This window comes from Littorina saxatilis, linkage group LG10 (genome assembly GCF_037325665.1).
Source record: "Littorina saxatilis isolate snail1 linkage group LG10, US_GU_Lsax_2.0, whole genome shotgun sequence".
NCBI lineage: Eukaryota > Metazoa > Mollusca > Gastropoda > Littorinimorpha > Littorinidae > Littorina > Littorina saxatilis.
In genome coordinates, this window is record NC_090254.1 from 12779828 (window position 1) to 12798600 (window position 18773).

General features: G+C 40.6%; 2 protein-coding genes across 2 annotated transcripts in view; one reads left to right on the forward strand and one right to left on the reverse strand.

The window, feature by feature from the left end:
* LOC138978189 (ankyrin repeat domain-containing protein 46-like) overlaps positions 1-6375 on the reverse strand; it is a 29805-nt gene extending 23430 nt beyond the window's left edge. Inside the window, exons 1-2 of the mRNA XM_070350852.1 lie at positions 6012-6375; positions 2764-2919 (exon numbers count right to left, since the gene is read on the reverse strand). Of these exons, the coding sequence (XP_070206953.1) occupies positions 2764-2919; positions 6012-6325 (470 nt within the window). The 5' untranslated portion in view covers positions 6326-6375. The remainder of the gene's footprint in view (positions 1-2763; positions 2920-6011) is intronic.
* Positions 6376-6775: 400 nt separating this feature from the next.
* Positions 6776-17188, forward strand: LOC138978188 (transmembrane protein 185A-like). The gene is made up of 7 exons (XM_070350850.1): positions 6776-6913; positions 7760-7936; positions 8870-9077; positions 9365-9448; positions 9875-10051; positions 10864-10987; positions 12131-17188. Exons 1-7 carry the CDS (start codon positions 6876-6878, stop codon positions 12355-12357), a joined length of 1035 nt encoding a protein of 344 aa, XP_070206951.1. The 5' UTR covers positions 6776-6875; the 3' UTR covers positions 12358-17188.
* The last annotated feature ends 1585 nt before the right edge of the window (positions 17189-18773 follow it).

Below are 18773 nucleotides of genomic sequence, written 5' to 3' on the forward strand. Positions count from 1 at the left end.
GAGAATTGAATTGAACTTTATTTAACAAGGATTAAGATTTAAGGCTACGCCTTTTCTTACAATCTGTCCTTGGGACGCATAGACACACAATAATATAATTAAAAAAAAATTTAAAAAATATAAAAAAAATAAAAAGTTAAAAAGTCAAGGAGGTCGGAAAACTGCAGCACGTGATAATAAAGATGACGATGATGATGATGATGACGATGATGATGATGATGATGACGATGATGATAATGATGAAGATGAGGCATGAAGAGCATACATATGTGGTTATTCATAAAATCAAATGCATACTATGCAGGTAATAATAAATACAAGCTGGTAGCAATCGAACATGTAGCAATTATGAGAGAGAGAGAGAGAACAAGAACAAGAACAAGAACAAGAACAATTCTTTATTTTACGAGGGTAATAGAGTAAGCAGTGATCTGCTTTTTTACATCTGGCCCTCGCCCTAAAGAGGGACTAGTCTAAAATTGCTAAAGAATAAGCAAGTAAAGAAAACAAACTACTGCTACATGATTATAATAGAAATGAAAGTAAGAACATATCATCAATTTACATACAATACATTGCTTAAATGAAAAATGTAAGTTCATTTGACATGAGTTAAGAATTATAGAGTAGATTGCACTGACGCAACAACGTTGTAAGTGCCATGCCCATTGACATACACTGCATTCGAAAGAATCAGTGTATATAAAAATAATAATACATTGTTAAAAAGCACCGGTTGTTCGTTTTAACAACCATTCTAGCGACAACAGATGTTTATTTATACTTCATGAGATAAGACGTATATCTGGTCTTAAAAACGTTTGTGCTGCTAGTTTGCCGTAGGATTGTCGGAAGAGTGTTCCAGAGACTGCTACCTGAATAGACTAAACTAGATTTGAATAGGTCAATCCTAGGCAGAGGCATGTTCAGTCTCATCAATTGGCGTGAAGTTTTTAACGAGAGAGCGAGAGAGAGAGAGAGAGAGAGAGAGAGAGAGAGAGTGAGAGAGAGAAAGAGAGAGAGAGTATGTAAAGCGCTTAGAGAACGTCAAGCGCTATATAAATCTCCCATATAAATAAATAAAGGAGTGAGAGAATACTATAAATATATTATGGAAAAGACAGAGAGAGAGAGAGAGAGAGAGAGAGAGAGAGGGGGGGAGAGAGAGAGAGAGAGAGAGAGAGAGAGAGAGAGAGAGAGAGAGAGAGACTGACACTGACACAGTTTAATTGAATATGGGCCTACAGCCCCTTTCAATGGGGGGGGGGGGGGGGGGTACACATAAATCACAGGAAAAAAAATAGAAAACATGATATTTAAACGTATGCAAAATACAGTGGTTTGTTCCAAGCATTGCTCCTTTCCTCTATCAATAATCTTGCACATCAATGCTGCCTAATATACACATACAACCGAGAGAGAGAGAGAGAGAGAGAGAGAGAGAGAGAGAGAGAGAGAGAGAGAGAGAGAGATAAAGAGAGAGAGAGAGAGAGAGAGAGAGAGAGAGAGAGAGAGAGAGAGAGAGAGAGAGAGAGAGAGAGAGAGAGAGAGATGCCTAATAAAGTTTGTTTTCAGGCCTATTCACTTCGCTATTGGTCATTCTTTGTAAAAGATTGTTTCTACTCAGTTATTTACTGTCAATGATGCTTGAGACACAAGAGAACGATTGCTGTTATTTTTAAATCTGCAGTGATAACTTTTAGGTTGTGTGTAAAAAGTTGGTTCTGTACGTATATTTCATACGTTAAGTACCTTTGAAATTCAAACCGCTACTACTTGACAAAATGATGAGCCTTATTTACAAAAATAAAGGATCGTAGTTCAAACTGTCTGTCTATGAATGTCTGAATTGAATGTGCTGTCCCGATATACAGGTCGAAATAATATGGCCACCAACATCTCTATTTCTGTGTAATAAAACCTTGGAACCGCAGGCGACGTTAAGTACCGCTATGTCCGTACGGAAAGCACTAAGTACCGCTATGTCCGTACAGAAAGCACTAAGTACCGTTGGTCAAAACACCCGACTACTCCCAATTTGGGCTATGTTTCTACTCAGTTATTTGCTGTCAATGATGATTGAGATACAAGAGAACGATTGCTGTTATTTTTAAATCTGCAGTGAGAACTTTTAGGTTGTGTGTAAAAAGTTGGTTCTGTACGTATATTTCATACGTTAAGTACCTTTGAAATTCAAACCGCTACTACTTGACAAAATGATGAGCCTTATTTACGAAAATAAAGGATCGTAGTTCAAACTAACATGCCTACATATAAACATCATAAACAACACACAAAAGTATTATGTACATGGGTTTTAACATCGCAGGTACTTAGCGCGGTACCTAGTGCAGCCAAGGTCTATGCACGGTACCTAAGGCCCTCTCATACGGACATGCCGGTACTTAGCGTCAGCCTCGCACACACACACACACACACAGTGCAAACGCCCTCATCTCCATTTCCAGTCTACAAAAATAAATTTACTCAAAATCTTTACAGACTGTTTCAATGTCCTTTTGAAACAAAAAATAAAACCTGAACTTCAGTTATGGAAAATACCCAGTACAGTAGAACCCCCTTTTAATCATGACCCTCAATCTAAGCTTAATTAACTCACTCCTTCAAATGTTTTCAAAGATTTTCTGTTCAAAATGTAAAATTTCCCCCATTTTAAGACTCCCTCCTTTTTAAGACCCAATTTTCTCAGATATGTGGAGGTCTTAAAAGGGGGCTTTCGCTGTAGCTGTATATATAGCTCACCTGGACTGAGATGAGTCCGCCACTGTGGACTTTTTGGTCTGACTCTGACTTTCACTGTCCTTTGTTTCCATCTCCAGTTGACATAGCAAGCTGAACACACTCTCCGACACTCCCTTCCTCTCTGCCAGGTCTCTGGGCGTGAGACCTCGCTTATTCCTGTCCACACAAGAGATAAATAACTCATCCAGGTATCAACACTCAGACAGACATAGACTATTTAGTTTTTGGTTTAAATTGGTGGATTGTAATAATAGTAATAAGTTTTCAAATGTTTTTTGAATCGCCTCTATGTAAATAACATATGAAGCACCCTATTTAAAACATGTTCATTGAAACAACTTTAAATGCTCTTGGTCTTAGTGGTTTTTGGCATGACCAGTTTAATTTACGTTCCGACAAATGGTTTAAATTGAAAACGTTGCAATGCCTAAAAGATCAATATATACACTCTTCAAAAAAAGTTAAGGATCGGTTGAAAAAACGGATCTAATTATAAAAAATTGCCAAAAAATTAAACATCAACATAATAATTAAAAGATTAATGTGTTTGAATTAACAAATGAACAATGAGTCTTGACCTAGAATTTTGTTTGGCAGGCAGAGTTATTTCCCTTTGTGGGACTTCTCAAAAGCTTCTGCATTTTGGACGAAAAAGGGTGTTTTGTATTGCCCCATGAAATTTGCGGAACGCATGCCAGGGCAAAAGGTTGTGATGCACGTGCTACAACAGGGTCCAGGCTATGAACATCGCTCACCAGCTTGTGTTTAAAGGTTGACACGCTGACACAATTATGCACAGTAACAACATGCCCCCAAGAAGAAAACTGAGCGATTTGGATAGAGGAAGGGCAATAGGATGGCTACAAGACGGTGTTGCTGCCAGGCAAGTGGCCCAGAGGCTTGCAGTGGCTCCCTCTGTGATCATCAGACTAAAACAGAGATTCCACGCAACTGGAAGAGTGCAGGAGCGACAACGTTCTGGTCGGCCCAGAGTCACCACACAAAGAGAGAATCGCTTCATTCAGAGGCAGGCCATGCAACAAAGAATGGCTACGGCAAACAACATTAGGCAACGCTATACAAGCTACCACCAACACTGTTGTCAGTGGTCAGACGATCCGAAACAGCTTACACAACTTTGGATTGCGTGCAAGGCGTCCAGTCCGAGGAACAACCCTGACTGCTAATCACCGAGCAGCTCGCCGAGCCTGGTGCACTCTATGTAGTGGGCAACTTGACCGGTGTCCTCTACCAGAATGAGATCCTGCAACCCCTGGTCGTTCCAGCCCTCCAAGCGATCGGCCCTCGTGCGATTCTTCAGGATGACAACGCACCTCCCCATCGCTCTGCAGCTGTAAGCACCTTCATCCAGCAGGCCAGGGTCAACAGGATGCTGTGGCCAGCCAACAGCCCGGACCAGAACCCCATGGAGCACATGTGGGACAAGCTTTGTCATCGGGTACAACCCTCCTCCTGCTAATCTGGGTCAACTGCTGCAATGGCTCCAGCAGGAATGGAATGGGGTTTCCAGAGCATTCAAATGCAACCTGATCCACTCCATGCGCCAACGATGTGTTGAATTCCTGGCACACAACGGAGGGCACACGCGTTATTGACACTGATTCACATTATTGTGAATTCCATTTTCGAGGGTTGTCACGTTTGACACACTCTAGCTAAATTGTCGCTGCCGCGTTCGATCTTTGCTTTGTTTGTCATTACTCCTTGGTTGTTCAATTATATAATTTTAAAAAAATGAAAGAATTCGGTCTTGTCTGTTTTGTGTGGCGTGCTTGTAAAAAATGATCCTTAACTTTTTTTGAAGAGTGTATATAATTATATACAATTGTGGTTTTCAGAATTAAATGAAAAAGAAACTTGTTTGAATTATAGATTGTTCAAAGATACATTTATATTTGAACATTATTTGAACATTTTACCCAATAACCTAGCACTCTCTTTTTTACGCTTTAGAACATTAAATCATTAATTGCCAATACAGAAAAGCTGAATGTTAAATATATATATAATATACCACATAACGAAAGAATATGTGTTAAATGCCAGTCTGGAGAACTCGGAGATGAATTTCATTATATATTTCACTGTAATGTTTTTGAAAATTTGAGGAAAAGGTTGTTACCATTGTTTTTTTGTATTTGATCACGTTTTTTATTAAAACAAAAATGAACACAGAAACATACATTCCTGTAAAAAAAACCTGTATGATTACAATTATTTAGTTATGAATTAAGGTTGATTTATTTTTGGTTAATTAGAAGTGTTGTGTCTCATTATTACATATCTTTTTTGTATCGTGTTTATTGCAATATATTCTTTTAAATTCATGTAACCCTAGGGTTTTTTTGAAATAAATATTGACTTGACTTGACTTGATACTGTGATAGGCAGAGGATTCAGATTGACAAGAAAAACAACAAAGCTTTGCAAAATCAGCAGTCAAGTAAGCATCATAACAGAGGGGAAAAGAAATTTATTGTGCTAGAGAGCTTTAACTTAGTGTTAAGGCCCGGTCACACAGCCCAAAAGTCGCGTAAACGCATGAATCACGCATAAAATTTGGTTGTGCGTGCTTGTTGGTCGAGAATTTGACAGTTTTCGCTGATTTATGCGATGAAAATCACCAATGAATTGCGCAAGAACTACGGAAAGATCACGCAAAAATCACTAACAAACCACGCACTACAGCGCATAGGTACGCAAAGGTCCACGGAAAACCACGTATAATCTGTGCACTATCACTAATGGTCTGCGTATGAATCGCGCATGAATCGCGTATGAATCGCGCATGAACTGCGCAAGGAATGCGCGGCAGCGGGCACGTCCTTTCCGCACATATATATATAAACTGATGCAACCGCGGTGCCTTGGCATTCCCGTTTCAACAGTCGCGAACGATCACTGACATTCCACGCATATTTCGCGCATTGTTCGCCTAAGAACTACGCAAACTACGCAGAAATTACGTAAAACAGCGCAATACGTACTGCGTAAACTCTTACACGAAGCCGAGTTTTGAGCTGCTCAAAACCTGGAATCGCGTAAAGCGCCGATCCGGGGAACATCGGCGGACAACTACGGAGGTTCCACGTACGTCAGACAAACTGATGAAATGCGCAAATCGCGCATGTATCGCGTAAGGATCGAATTTTGTGCGTGATTCATGCGTTTACGCGACTTTTGGGCTGTGTGACCGGGCCTTAAGACAAAAATGCATGTCAACTTACATTTGTAAAACATGTGCACCATGTTCAGCCAGAAGCTCAATGGTCTCTGCGTGTCCGCACCAGTGTAAAGGAGTGTTTCCTAGGTTATCGCACGCATTAACATCAGCGCCGTTGCACAGTAAAACATTCGTCAGATCTGCTCTTCCACGCATCGCTGCCAAGTGTAGGGCTGTACGGCCTGATTTTTCATCGGCTTCATTCACATCACAGGACGCTGATCGCAATAAGGATTTGACCATTCCCACGTCTCCCTCCAATACAGCGTCATGGAGTTTACAGCTGCACTCCATCATGTCTGAAAAGTCCCAGGGCATATTTACCAAGTGCTTGCGTTTGCTTCCTCGTGTAAATCTACTTTGTTTCGTTTTAGTGGGTTAAAAAAAAAGGTGGATATCTTTGTGTTCTTGCATAAGAGGTGTGTTATTTTGATAATTTATTCCAAGTATTCAGTACCTTGTCGTAAAAGAAAGTAATAAATAACTTCATAGATTTTAAACAGATAACAAAAAAATGCAGAGATGAAATATATATTAACGTTTTGAAAAATATTAAATAATATGTCAGTCCATCTTAATTTTCTTACAACACTATAAAACCAGAGAATTCTGTATTTGGACGTCAATGTAACATTTTCCTGGAAAACAGAAGTCAACATAAAATCAAAAAAATATAGTGAGAATTTAGTGTTGGGAAAAGAAGGATAATGAGTCAAAATAAACTAGTTGGCGGCGTGCTAAGGGATAGCAGGAACTGAGCATTGTGGGAAGATGTAAACATGGTCGATTTGTTATGATTTTTGCCTTGGGAGAGAATCCGAGGGAGACGGTTCTTTGACAGTAAACAACCCGTAAATACAACATCAACATGAACTTGAAAAACTTATTTCAAGATTTTAATCCAAGGTAAGTGACACTTTAAAAATCGTTGGTTTGTGTTTCAAGGTTTTGGCTTGGCAAGTGCTTGCTCAATAATTTAATTAGTCTTACTCTTATGTGGTCTGTCCAGTTATACATTTTAACAGAAACACATGCCTGTTGTATATATATTTTATACCATAGATGTCTTCAGATTTGGCCGCGAGGCAAAAGAGTACATTTGAGATCCATTCAGTGAGGCCAGCCTCATGGTCAGTCACAGACTCACACCTCACAGCTAGGTGCCAATTCTGAAGCTGCACAGTTTGTTAAAGTTTTTAAAAACATATGGGTTGTGTAGCAACAAATGTACATTATTTTTCTGCCTGAGCTTGTGTTCACTTTCCCAAAGGAGAGGGTCACAGTAAACTAGCTGTCTCATTCATTTCAGTACAACCTAAAACAACAAACGCACACACATACGTATACATGTGACAGTTAACAAACGTACGTGTACACATGTATGCACACACATGTATGCAGATGCACACACACACACTCACACACATACACACACACACACTCACACACACACAGAGTGACACACACATACATGTACACACTCACACACACACACTATACACACACACAAAGTGACACATAGATTATGGAGAAAGAAGGTACGTAGGAAATGGTCGCTGGTTTACTGTTCTGAAGCTCTTAAAGAAAAAAGAAAAGAACAAAAAAGTTACCAACCTACCTACCCCTATCTTTTTTTCTTTGCAGCTTACCTAGTACCTTAACTATCACAATTTTTTTGTCTTGGCTTTATCACAAGTATTTGCTGAATGTTCCTGTTCACAGTGACTGCATGTGTTTTGTTTTGTGTTGCAGCAAATGTCTAGTGTTCTGCTGCTTGCTGGTGTTCTCTCTGCTGTTTGCCTTGCGACTGGACAACACCATCCAGTGGAGCTACTGGGTCGTCTTCCTGCCCATCTGGCTGTGGAAACTGGCTGTCGTTTGTGGGTCTGTTGTCGGAAGCTACGTCTGGTGGAAACATCCACACTACAGGTTCTTTGTTGCTTTTAATTCTCTGGAATCAATTGTGACCTGTCATTTCTCTGGGATTAAAAAGGGCGAAGAGGTGTTGGAGGGGTGTTGAGGATGTAGCTGAAAATCATTTATGTGTGTGTGTGTTTTATTAATCCTTTATTGTATGGCCACCAATCAGCGTAATTTTGTTTGATTCATAACCACCCTGTAAACCCCAACTTTTCATAACTTAAACCAGCTGGTCTATTGGTCATTTGGCTTAGTATAACTAGATTAACCCAAGTTGGTTGAGCAGGCGATAATTTTGGTAAATGTATGCTTAGTGTTTGTTCCCACTCCCAGGCAATATATCCTTGAGTAAAAAATAACCTTCCTTCCTGTGTAAACAACCCTGCACACCACGACAGATTTGCCGCTGTGTTTAGATGCATGGGTGCAACTCTGCCGGCTACACGCGGGCAGCCGGTTTTTGGTTTCATCGGCTGCCGATGTTTTTGTTCCAGGAGAGTTTTTTTTTGGCATTTTAAATACTAAAAAAGCTGGACCCCAACTTTTACCGTTTTTTTTAAAATTTTCCAGATTGCACCCATGTAGATGAGATAAGAGATTCCTTCCTGTTGAAGTTAAACACAAAGCAAAAACCAGACTGTATTGTTCCTGTGAAGAGAAAGCGACTATCATCCAAATAAGGGGAGTACATGTAAAACTGTTCTTAATCGTATGCAGTCACCCAGCCATGTAGGCAACTGTAGTCAGTCTTCAGAGGAGTTTAAAATGTTGAGACATTCTAGTAAAGTGATGTACAGTGAAACACCTCTTTTCAAGACCCCCATTTTAAGACACCCCCCCCCCCCCCCCCCCCCCCTCTTGAGACCTGTTTTTCTCAGACCTTTGGAAGTCTTAAAAGAAGAGTGCCTCTGTAATGATGATCATTTGTTTCCGTGGCAACAGGCTAGAGGGTGACAGCTACACGCAGTACAAGGCAATGGTGATGTGCACGGGCCTACACCTGCTGCTGCTGATGTTTGACATCCTGGCCTGCGACAACATGGAGACCAACACACACTCCTGGGTCCTTGTCTTCATCCCGCTCATCTTCATGGCCATCGTGTCCATCGGAATCTGCATCTGGGCCGTCAAGAACGAGCGATCCTTTGAGGTGAGGGTCTAGGCGTGGCTTTGCTGTTTACAGGCAATACAAATCTCCGTGATTTCGCAGATTTCTGCGTAAGCAAAAAAACACAAAAGCAAAATACTTTGTTCTTTTTGACTTTGAGGAACATGGTGTACAATGTAATTTGCATCAGTCGACATGGACATTTTGAGCATGGGTGATTAAAAAAAAAAGATGTTGACTCAACTTTGTATCCTTCTTGTCCGGATACAGTTGCAAACGCAGGAGAAATTTATGTGAGTTGATTTTTTGTTTGCATTTGTTTTCACCAGATGGAACTATTCTGCTCGGTCAACATTCTGCAGTTTATCTTCCTGGCACTGAGGCTGGATGAAATTATAACCTGGAGCTGGGTGGTAAGTTGCTTGTTGTGCTTTCATGTAGATCTAGATGACATTTGTGTGCACATACAGTGCATACAGCCACTCAGATATGCATACAATGACACATGGGCTAATACACACACACACGCACGCACGCACGCACATGAATTATATGCTTAGTGATACAGTACATGAAAGTCGCCAACGAGCATACATGCTGGCATCCAGTCACTCTCACCCACCCATCCTTCTCTCTCCTCAGCAGGATTGTGATTATTGCAAGAAGCAAGCACACAAGGGTCTTTTTACATTTAGTCAAGTTTTGACTAAACGTTTTAACGTAGAGGGGGAATCGAGACTGACGAGGGTCTGCAATTGTCCGTGAGTGACATTTGTGTGTGCAGATTGTGTTTATTCCCACTGTCTGCAATTGTCCGTGAGTGACATTTGTGTGTGCAGATTGTGTTTATTCCCATATGGATCGTGATGTGCGTGGCGCTGATCGGAGTTCTCTACGCTATCGTACTGGCCATCATACTGCTCAAGTCACCCGACATCATTCCCGAACAGCGGCGAGGGAACGTCTCATCTGCCATTGGTTACTCATTCCTTGTTGTCCCACTTCTAGTTTTTGAGGTAGGCATTCACCTAGTGCCAGCGCTAAGTCTTGAAATGTATACAACTGATAACAGCTGTCTTAGAATGGTTAGTATAGTTGAGTATATTTTGGTCATTCTGGTGAATCTGTTTTTTTGCTGATATTCTCATAACTTTAAAAAAAAACATTGCTACAAAAGAAGCTATACGGCCCCAGAGAGGACTTGGAGAGGACAGCACGTTTCGCCCTGCAGTCTGGACTGACGATATAACAGCGAACGACAAGAAGAAGAAGATTTCTTAAATCCTTTTGATACTGCGACCACCAAGCCCTGAACATCCCCCCTCCCCCACTCATCCTCCCACCCCATGTATGTTGTAATGGTTCAAGTGTTCTTCTGTTGTATGGTTCTGTCCCTTTGTTTAGGTGATGTCCTGTAATGTACAGCATATACATGTAAAAAAAACACAAAAAAAACTTCACAAAAAGAGAATAAAAAGAAGTAAAAAAAAAAAAAGAAGAAGAAATGTCATGGAAGATCATGAGAAGTGTTTCATGTCTTTGACGTATGTCACACATGGTACAACTTTTGCTGAACAGTTATTTGTGCATTTATCTGTCAGCTTTATAGCAATTAGCATATTCTATGTTTGCAACAAATATTGAACAAATTAAAAATGTCTTTTCATTTTTTTTTAATATTTGTTTTTACAGAATATAAGTCAGTTTTCACATCCATTTCTGTGAAGATATGTTTTCGCCTAATCATGATTTTGTAAGCACAACCTTTTGTCACTGCTTCCAATCCATGATGACTTTTACTTGACCTGTTTCTTGGCTGTGCTTGCAGATTTTACTGGCCAATAGACTAGACAACACCAACAGTTTTCAGTACATTGCCATCACTGTCCCTCTGTTGCTGTCTCTCGTCACGCTCGTCTGTCTGTCCTTTGGCTCCAAGGGAGGAAATAACTGTAAGTTGGATGCCTCTGTCAGACCCTGGTTACTTAACTTATACCACGGTATAATGCCTGTGTCAGTCAGTGGTTACTTAAGCAATCGCGTTCACCACCGCAGTTGTATCCAGGATTTTACAAGGGATAAGAGCATCTTTCAACTTAAAATGAACAACCTTGCTGTTTTTTGTGCAGAGGTTTGAAAAAAATGGTGCAATCCATACCAGTGTTCACATGCAAAACTAAATCAGCCACACACAAAAAACAAGTCGCGTAAGGCGAAAATACAACATTTAGTCAAGCTCAGTCGAACTCACAGAATGAAACTGAACACATTGCATTTTTTTCCGCAAGACCGTACACTCGTAGCATCGTCTGTCCTCCGCTCGTGGCAAAGGCAGTGAAATTAACAATCCAGAAAAGCGCGGTAGCTGTTGCGCTGAGGAGTATGGCACGCTTTTCTATATCTCTATTCTTTTTAACTTTCTGAACGTGTTTTTAATCCAAACATATCATATTTATATGTTTTTTGAATCAGGAACGGACAAGGAATAAGATGAAATTGTTTTTAAATCGATTTCGGAAAGTTAATTTTAATCATAATTTTTATATTTTTAATTTTCAGAGCTTGTTTTTAATCCGAATATAACATATTTATATGTTTATGGAATCAGAAAATGATGAAGAATAAGGTAAACGTAATTTTGGATCGTTTTATAAAAAAATAATTTTAATTACAATTTTTAGATTTTTAATGACCAAAGTCATTTATTAATTTTTAAGCCTCCAAGCTGAAATGCAATACCAAAGTCCGGCCTTCGTCGAAGATTGCTTGGCCAAAATTTCAATCAATTTGATTAACGAGAAAAGTAGTTATGATAATTTGATGTCAAGTGCAGTGGTACCTGCGACGTGTTGCCCCTCTGATTGAGAGGACACCTCCCATAAAAGGACACAATTCTGAGGTCCCTTTGTCTACTATCTCTACCAAAATATACCTGTCATGACAGGCCACCTGCAATGTAGGGACACTTTTGGCTGGTCCCAAGGCTGCCCTTTCATCACAGGTACCACTGTATTACAATGCAGGCGTATTCAACTTCAGTGTCTATGTTTCTTGTTTTGCAGTATTTTAACAGTGACTCTTTCCTTTTCTTTCAGGGTGGTTTGGGATACGAAAAGACTTTTGCCAGTTCTTGCTGGGAGTGTGTCCGTGTCTGCAGGAGTATGGCAACATTTCCTATTCTCTCCAACACAACGACACAGAGAGTGGGGCAAATACGCCCGAGCGCGAGAAAGTGAAAGGACTCAGTAAACTGAAGAAGGAGGCCGTAGAAGAACAGCCCAAAGTTGTGGTGCCAGTTTTATCCATAGAGACGCCAGACTAGGGATTCTTCTGTTCTTTTTGTTGTTGTTTTTGCTGCATGTGTGATATTGAAACTTGGGGTTGGGGAGCTGTGTGCATGCTGTTTTGAAACGGAGACGGTGAATGAGGGTGTTTGTGGGTGAAAAAAGACGTTTCTTCCGGAGAAAAGTTTGGAAATCCATGTATATTTGAATGTAATGATGAACAGTGTTGAATGGAGAAGTTTTACAAAGCTGAAGAAGACAGTTTTCAGCTTAAGCATAAGTGGATGACCAGAAATATTCATTTCATCTCATTCTCATTTTGTTACTGGAATATTTGGGTTGCTTAATCCCAGTGGAAAACTTGCAACAACACGAGTCGTACTATCCGGGTGTGTACTTGTTTTTAGGCGTAATCAGCCACCTGCGATTCTGGCAGAATGACCGAGGCCTTTTACGTGCTGCAGCAGTCACTTGTGGATAGGACATGAGTCATCACATAAAGTTGATAGTGTCTGTCCAAGTCTGGCTGCAAACCTGTGACCTGAGAATCACAAGTACAGTGCTCTACCCACTGAGCTACCAGACCTCTTGTGTCACCAGAACATCGCATTAACATTACTTTACCTGCCTATTATGGTTTTTATGGTCTGTGTTGACCAGCTGTGTTGAGCATGACTCCGGAAATGTAAGAAAATTACACTTTTTGCCATTAACTTATTGATTAGTGCATTATATATCCATTCGAGTATCTGAGCTGTCTGAGTGTGATGATATCCCAGGCATTTGATAACTTTAAAATTAAAATGTGGCTGCCGATTTCTCAAAATAGTCCACTTTTAGAAGCCTTTACACGTTTTCGGCAAAACGCTGTCGATTTTGCGTAATGGTCAGCATTTTGCCAATTACGCGAAATGTGCACAAATGTTGTCGATTCCGCGAATTCAGCAATTCCGTGAATTCGGCACGACATATATATATATGTCGTATCCATTCTGTACAATTTGCACATTATGTACAATGAGTAGCATATCTTGCACATTGTATACAATGAGCAACAAGTTTTGCTCATTGTATACAATGAGCAAGACCATAAAGTTGCACATTGTATACAATGTGCACCGAGTGAGCAAGATTGTTGAATGGCGTTCAAGCTACACTGATATATGAATCATAGTGAATGGTTGAATGGAATATGTGAGTAAAGTGTTCAAATAACGATGTTTGTTATGTTTAAGCATTGTTTTAATTCTCATTTCGCTAAAACTATACAGTGCATTAGGAATTTAATTATTGTAAATTAATTAAACAATAAAAACAAATACAACAAATAATGTTGTTTCAACACACGCACACACACATAACATTCGTTCATAATAACGCTCACATTGTCATGTCATTGCTAATGAGAGCGTCGTTTTCACCGCCTTTCACGCTTTTGCTAATAACGCTCATGTTTTCATGTCACGCTAAAACATGAAAACAACGACAACAACGTACCACAGAGGTCACCTGCTTCTTTTTTAAGCATGATGGTTCTTGCATTTAGCAGATCGGGGGTGGCAATGAGAAGTACATTGAAGCCGAGCTTTGAAGCATTTGCATTTGTTTGTTGTGCATACTCCGAGGCAGTTACATTTAGCGTAGCCTTGGCCGTGTCCACGGCTGGTTGCGATGGCGGTCTCTCTGACTGATTTCGTCTTGTTCCGGTTTTCTTCTGGAATGTCATCTTGGGTGAATAACCTGCTCTCGTTGATTTCGAACTGGTTTCGACTGAATTTCGAGGCGAGTCGTCCGTGTCTTGTCGCAATGGTGTACATTCCTCTGTCGCAGTCCACTTCAGTGATGACTCCGAGTAGGTTTCTTTGATCACCTTTGGCTCTGTCATACATCGGTATAGGTACGCGCACGCAATCATTCACATCTGCAACTTAACTTTTTCCTTGCCGATTCAAGCATGTGTTCTGCGGCCCGTTTTTGATTTCTTCTAACTTGGGTACGAACAGTCTGATGTTGCGATGTCCGCCGGCACAGTAAACACTGATTTGTCTCTTCGCTCGATCCTGCTCCTGTACACGAACTATGAACTAAACAACGACAAGAATCACACATGACAGGCGGGGTATCCAAAATGACTCCACACACCCTGCACAGATCGTCAGTAACATTCTCACCGACACGTGCTAATGCCGACAGTACTCCCGCAGTGGGGCACTGCGGTTATGAAATTAAAGGCCCCTCCTGTTCTTGGAACCGCAGGAGCTTTCTAGTTTGCTGTTAGGTAGATTTTTGGTTCCTCTTTCCTGTCATGCTCTCTTTTTCTTCATGAATTCTTTTCTTTTTTCTGCCTTCTTGCTCATTCACCTGTATTTTTTCCAAAAATCTCTTCTCTTGCCGCTTGTCTCGCGATTCATGTCTAGTTTAATCTGTTAGTGTTCTGATGTAAGTCCAGCAGTAGATAGGTTAAGCCTATTTTAACATACTGGAAACTGGTAATCTTCCAGTAGGTATTAATTTAGTTTTACTAAAGCCTGCTGGGACACAAGTAATGGGTTAGTGCATTTGTAAACAGGAATCGCTTGACAAGTGGCCCCCTTCATCCCCCTTTCCTCGTCCTGATATGGCTCTGCGTAGTCGGCTGGACGTTAAGCAACAAATAAACTAAACTAAACAAAGCCGACAGTACGGATAATGCAGTGGCAGGGTGATCGTCATGGATACTATCCACGTTATTTCCACCACCTAAGAGAGTGTTCGGGAGAACTTCCACACCATCGCCAAAGAGAGTGTCCGCGCTGGCACCACCACGTGCTAATGCCGACAGTATGGAAAATGCAGTGACAGAGTGATCGTCATGGCGGCCTTCCACACCATCGCCATGGAGGCCTTCCACTCCATTCATATATCAGTGTAGCTTGAACGTCATTCAACAATCTTGCTCACTCGGTGCACATTGTATACAATGTGCAACTTTATGGTCTTGCTCATTGTATACAATGAGCACGATATGCTGCTCATTGTACATAATGCGCAAATTGTACAGAATGGATACGACATATATATATATATACATGTATAATATATATTTGTTTTTGATGGTGGAAGATGATAAATATGATACATATGTATTATGAATATTTAGCTCAAGACAGCTGCTATTGTGGTACTGTACAACAGGAGTTTGATAATGAGCATGAAGTCAGTGTTTTGTGATCATAATTGCCACTTTTGTGTACAAATATTTCGACATAATATACCTTTGAAGCTCTGTGCCTCGGCATTTAGGTGTGCTTGATGGTAGCTAGTATTAAAGTAACTAATGCTTTATTGGAGGTGGCATTTACTACTAGATTTTGAGAGGTTAAGAGCTGTTACATATTTGAATCTGTGTGAATTTGGCAAAGTGTTTGAAGCCATACACAGCTTAGCGGATTCCTAGTTGCACTGCATACATGTACATGAAAAACTTCCCCATCAAAGTGTGCAGAACTTTATCCAAAGCAAAGTTATGTACAACGTATAAAGAAATCCGAAAGAGAGAATAGAATAAAGAGAAAGGTGAGTTAATGAAACTCTTAACCTGTGAAATATTTGTATACAGAGCAGTTTCTTATTTACCTAATTGACAACTTACAATGTGCCCTTGATGCATACATGAAAACATCTCATACACACACATTGTTTGTTTGTTTGTTGTTGTTATTCTTCTTTGTTGTTTATCAAAGTTTGTTGCCCGTTAAAGCAAGTTTTCAAAAACCTCAGCTGACGTCCTACAGGAAGCGAAAGGGTTTTGATTTAGTTAAGTCTTCGAAGTGGGCGGACAACCAAATAGAAATTGAATGATGAAAGGTTTTACAGAACATGGACTGATCTCAGTTACATGTAGTTATTTCCTTTTCTGTTGGTCACTGGATTTGTATTTGTTTGTCCACCCAATTCAAAGACTGCTAGGTCAACATACTAGTGAAAGGTTGTTTTTTTTCTTTTTATTCCAATAATCAAATTCTTCAATAACTTCAATAGTCTTAGCTCTTGTTTTTTGATTAGAGATATGGATTTTTATGTTTCACCAACAGAACTGCTTTGAAAGAGATAGAAGCAAAGATCCAGTGTGGATCCTTATCTGTAGAATAGTTTTCTTACTGTAATACAGGGGGAAAATTCCTTTTTAAGACCCCAAGAGAAATGACGTCAGCCCAAATTTCCTCGTTTTCGAATGGTTTCCTAAATGCTGGAGTTTTATTTCAGAACAGTCGAGCTGTCTCACGTCAGTTTGTGTGTGTGTGTGTGTGTGTCAAAATCCAGCATCATTATACTTGTTCAATGATCAAGAGCATGTGAGAGAGAGAGAGAGAGAGAGAGAGAGAGTGTGTGTGTGTGTGTGTGTGTGTGTGTGTGTGTGTGTGAGGAGTTTGGGAAATGTAGGCAAGCTTGGATGTGGTTTGTGGGAGAAAAATGTACAGTACCAGCATTTTTTAATTGACATGTCAGTCAGTCATGTTATTTTACATGATATTTTTCTAACGGTGCTTAAACTGAGTGAGATTTTGATAATGTCAGATGATGTAATAGAAAATGTAATGTGAACAAATTATAGTCAGATTCTTAGCTTTTTGTTAGTGTTGATATTGGTTGTCTTACGGTGTTAAAGTATCTCATGCAGATGTACACAAAGCATGTACGAAAGTAAAAATATATTCTGCAAGACCAGTTTGACTTCAACACATAGACAACATTCTTTTATGCTGATAGGTTGCTTTGATTGTATCATGTTAGCATGCTGGACAATGCTTACAATGTTTCCAATCCATGGACATTTGATGATGAATGAAGACATTAAAATGAAAAAAATAAAGTGTGTGCATAACATTTCCTTTGGGCTCTCCATTTTATACCTGATTATGTGACCATTGTGCTCCTTTTGTGAGAGCTCTTGTGTGTGTGTGTGTGTGTGTGTGTGTGTGTGACCACAATGCTTGTTTTGTAGGAGCTTCTGTGTGTGTGTGTGTGTTTGACCACAATGCTTGTTTTGTAGGAGCTTCTGTGTGTGTGTGTGACCACAATGCTCAATGTTTTGTAGGAGCTTCTGTGTGTGTGTGTGTGTGTGACCACAATGCTTGTTTTGTAGGTGCTTCTGTGTGTGTGTGTGTATGTGTGTGTGTTTGACAGCAATGCATGTTTTGTAGGAGCTTCTGTGTGTGTGTGTGTGTGTTTGTGTGTGTGACCACAATGCTTGTTTTGTAGGAGCTTGTGTGTGTGTGTGACCTGTTACAATGCTTGTTTTGTAGGAGCTTCTGTGTGTTTGTGTGTGTGACCACAATGCTTGTTTTGTTGGAGCTTCTCTGTGTGTTTGTGTGTGTGTGTGTGTGACCACAATGCTTGTTTTGTAGGAGCTTCTGTGTGTGTGTTTGAGTGTGTGTGTGTGTGTGACCACAATCCTTGTTTTGTAGGAGCTTCTGTGTGTGTGTGTGTTCTCTATCTTACATTATGTGATACGTCCACAATGCTCGTTAGTGGGTTAGCCCTGTGTATCTGGGGTGCGACTCTCTTGTGATAAAAAAAAAACAAGTCGCGTAAGGCGAAATTAGTACATTTAGTCAAGCTGTGGAACTCACAGAATGAAACTGAACGTAGTCCGCCGCTAGTGCAAAAGGCAGTGAAAGTGACAAGCCTGTTTGGCGCGGTAGCGATTGCGCTGTGCTTCATAGCACGCTTTACTGTACCTCTCTTCGTTTTAACTTTCTGAGCGTGTTTTTAATCCAAACATATCATATCTATACTGTTCAAAAAAAGAAACGCATAGTTGCTACTTGCCAAATTTGTTTTATTTTTCGAAAAAATTAACAGAAAATCCAATATTTAGATTATTTGTTTGAAATTTGGTATGGACACAGTTGAATGCACACACAGTTCATTTGCATCTTCAAATCAATCAGTCAATCAATACGATTGGGTGCCGAGGCTGTCAAGTCAGTAGTGGGTGTGACTGCCTTGAGCAGCAACAACTGCCCGGCACCTTCTGGGCATGGACTGGATCAGATGCCGGATATCTTGCTGTGGGATGGTGTCCCACTCCTCCTGAAGTGCCTGCAATAGATCGCGGTGATTTGCCGGCGCTTCTTCTCGCCTGCGCACACGTCTGTCCAATTCATCCCAGAGGTGTTCTATCGGGTTCATGTCTGGCGACATGGATGGCCAGGGAAGCACCTGGACATGGTGGTCGGTGAGGAACTGGGTGGTGAGTCGTGCTGTGTGCGGGCGAGCGTTGTCCTGCTGGAATATGGCATCCTGGTCAGCCAGAAGAGGAAGGGCGTGTGGGCGCAGAATTTCCTCCACGTATCGCTGGGCAGTTATGCGCCCTTGGACGTGCACCAGGGTGCTCCTTCCAGCGGTATTGATCGCCCCCCACACCATGATCAATCAATCAATCAATCAATATGAAGCTTATATAGCGCGT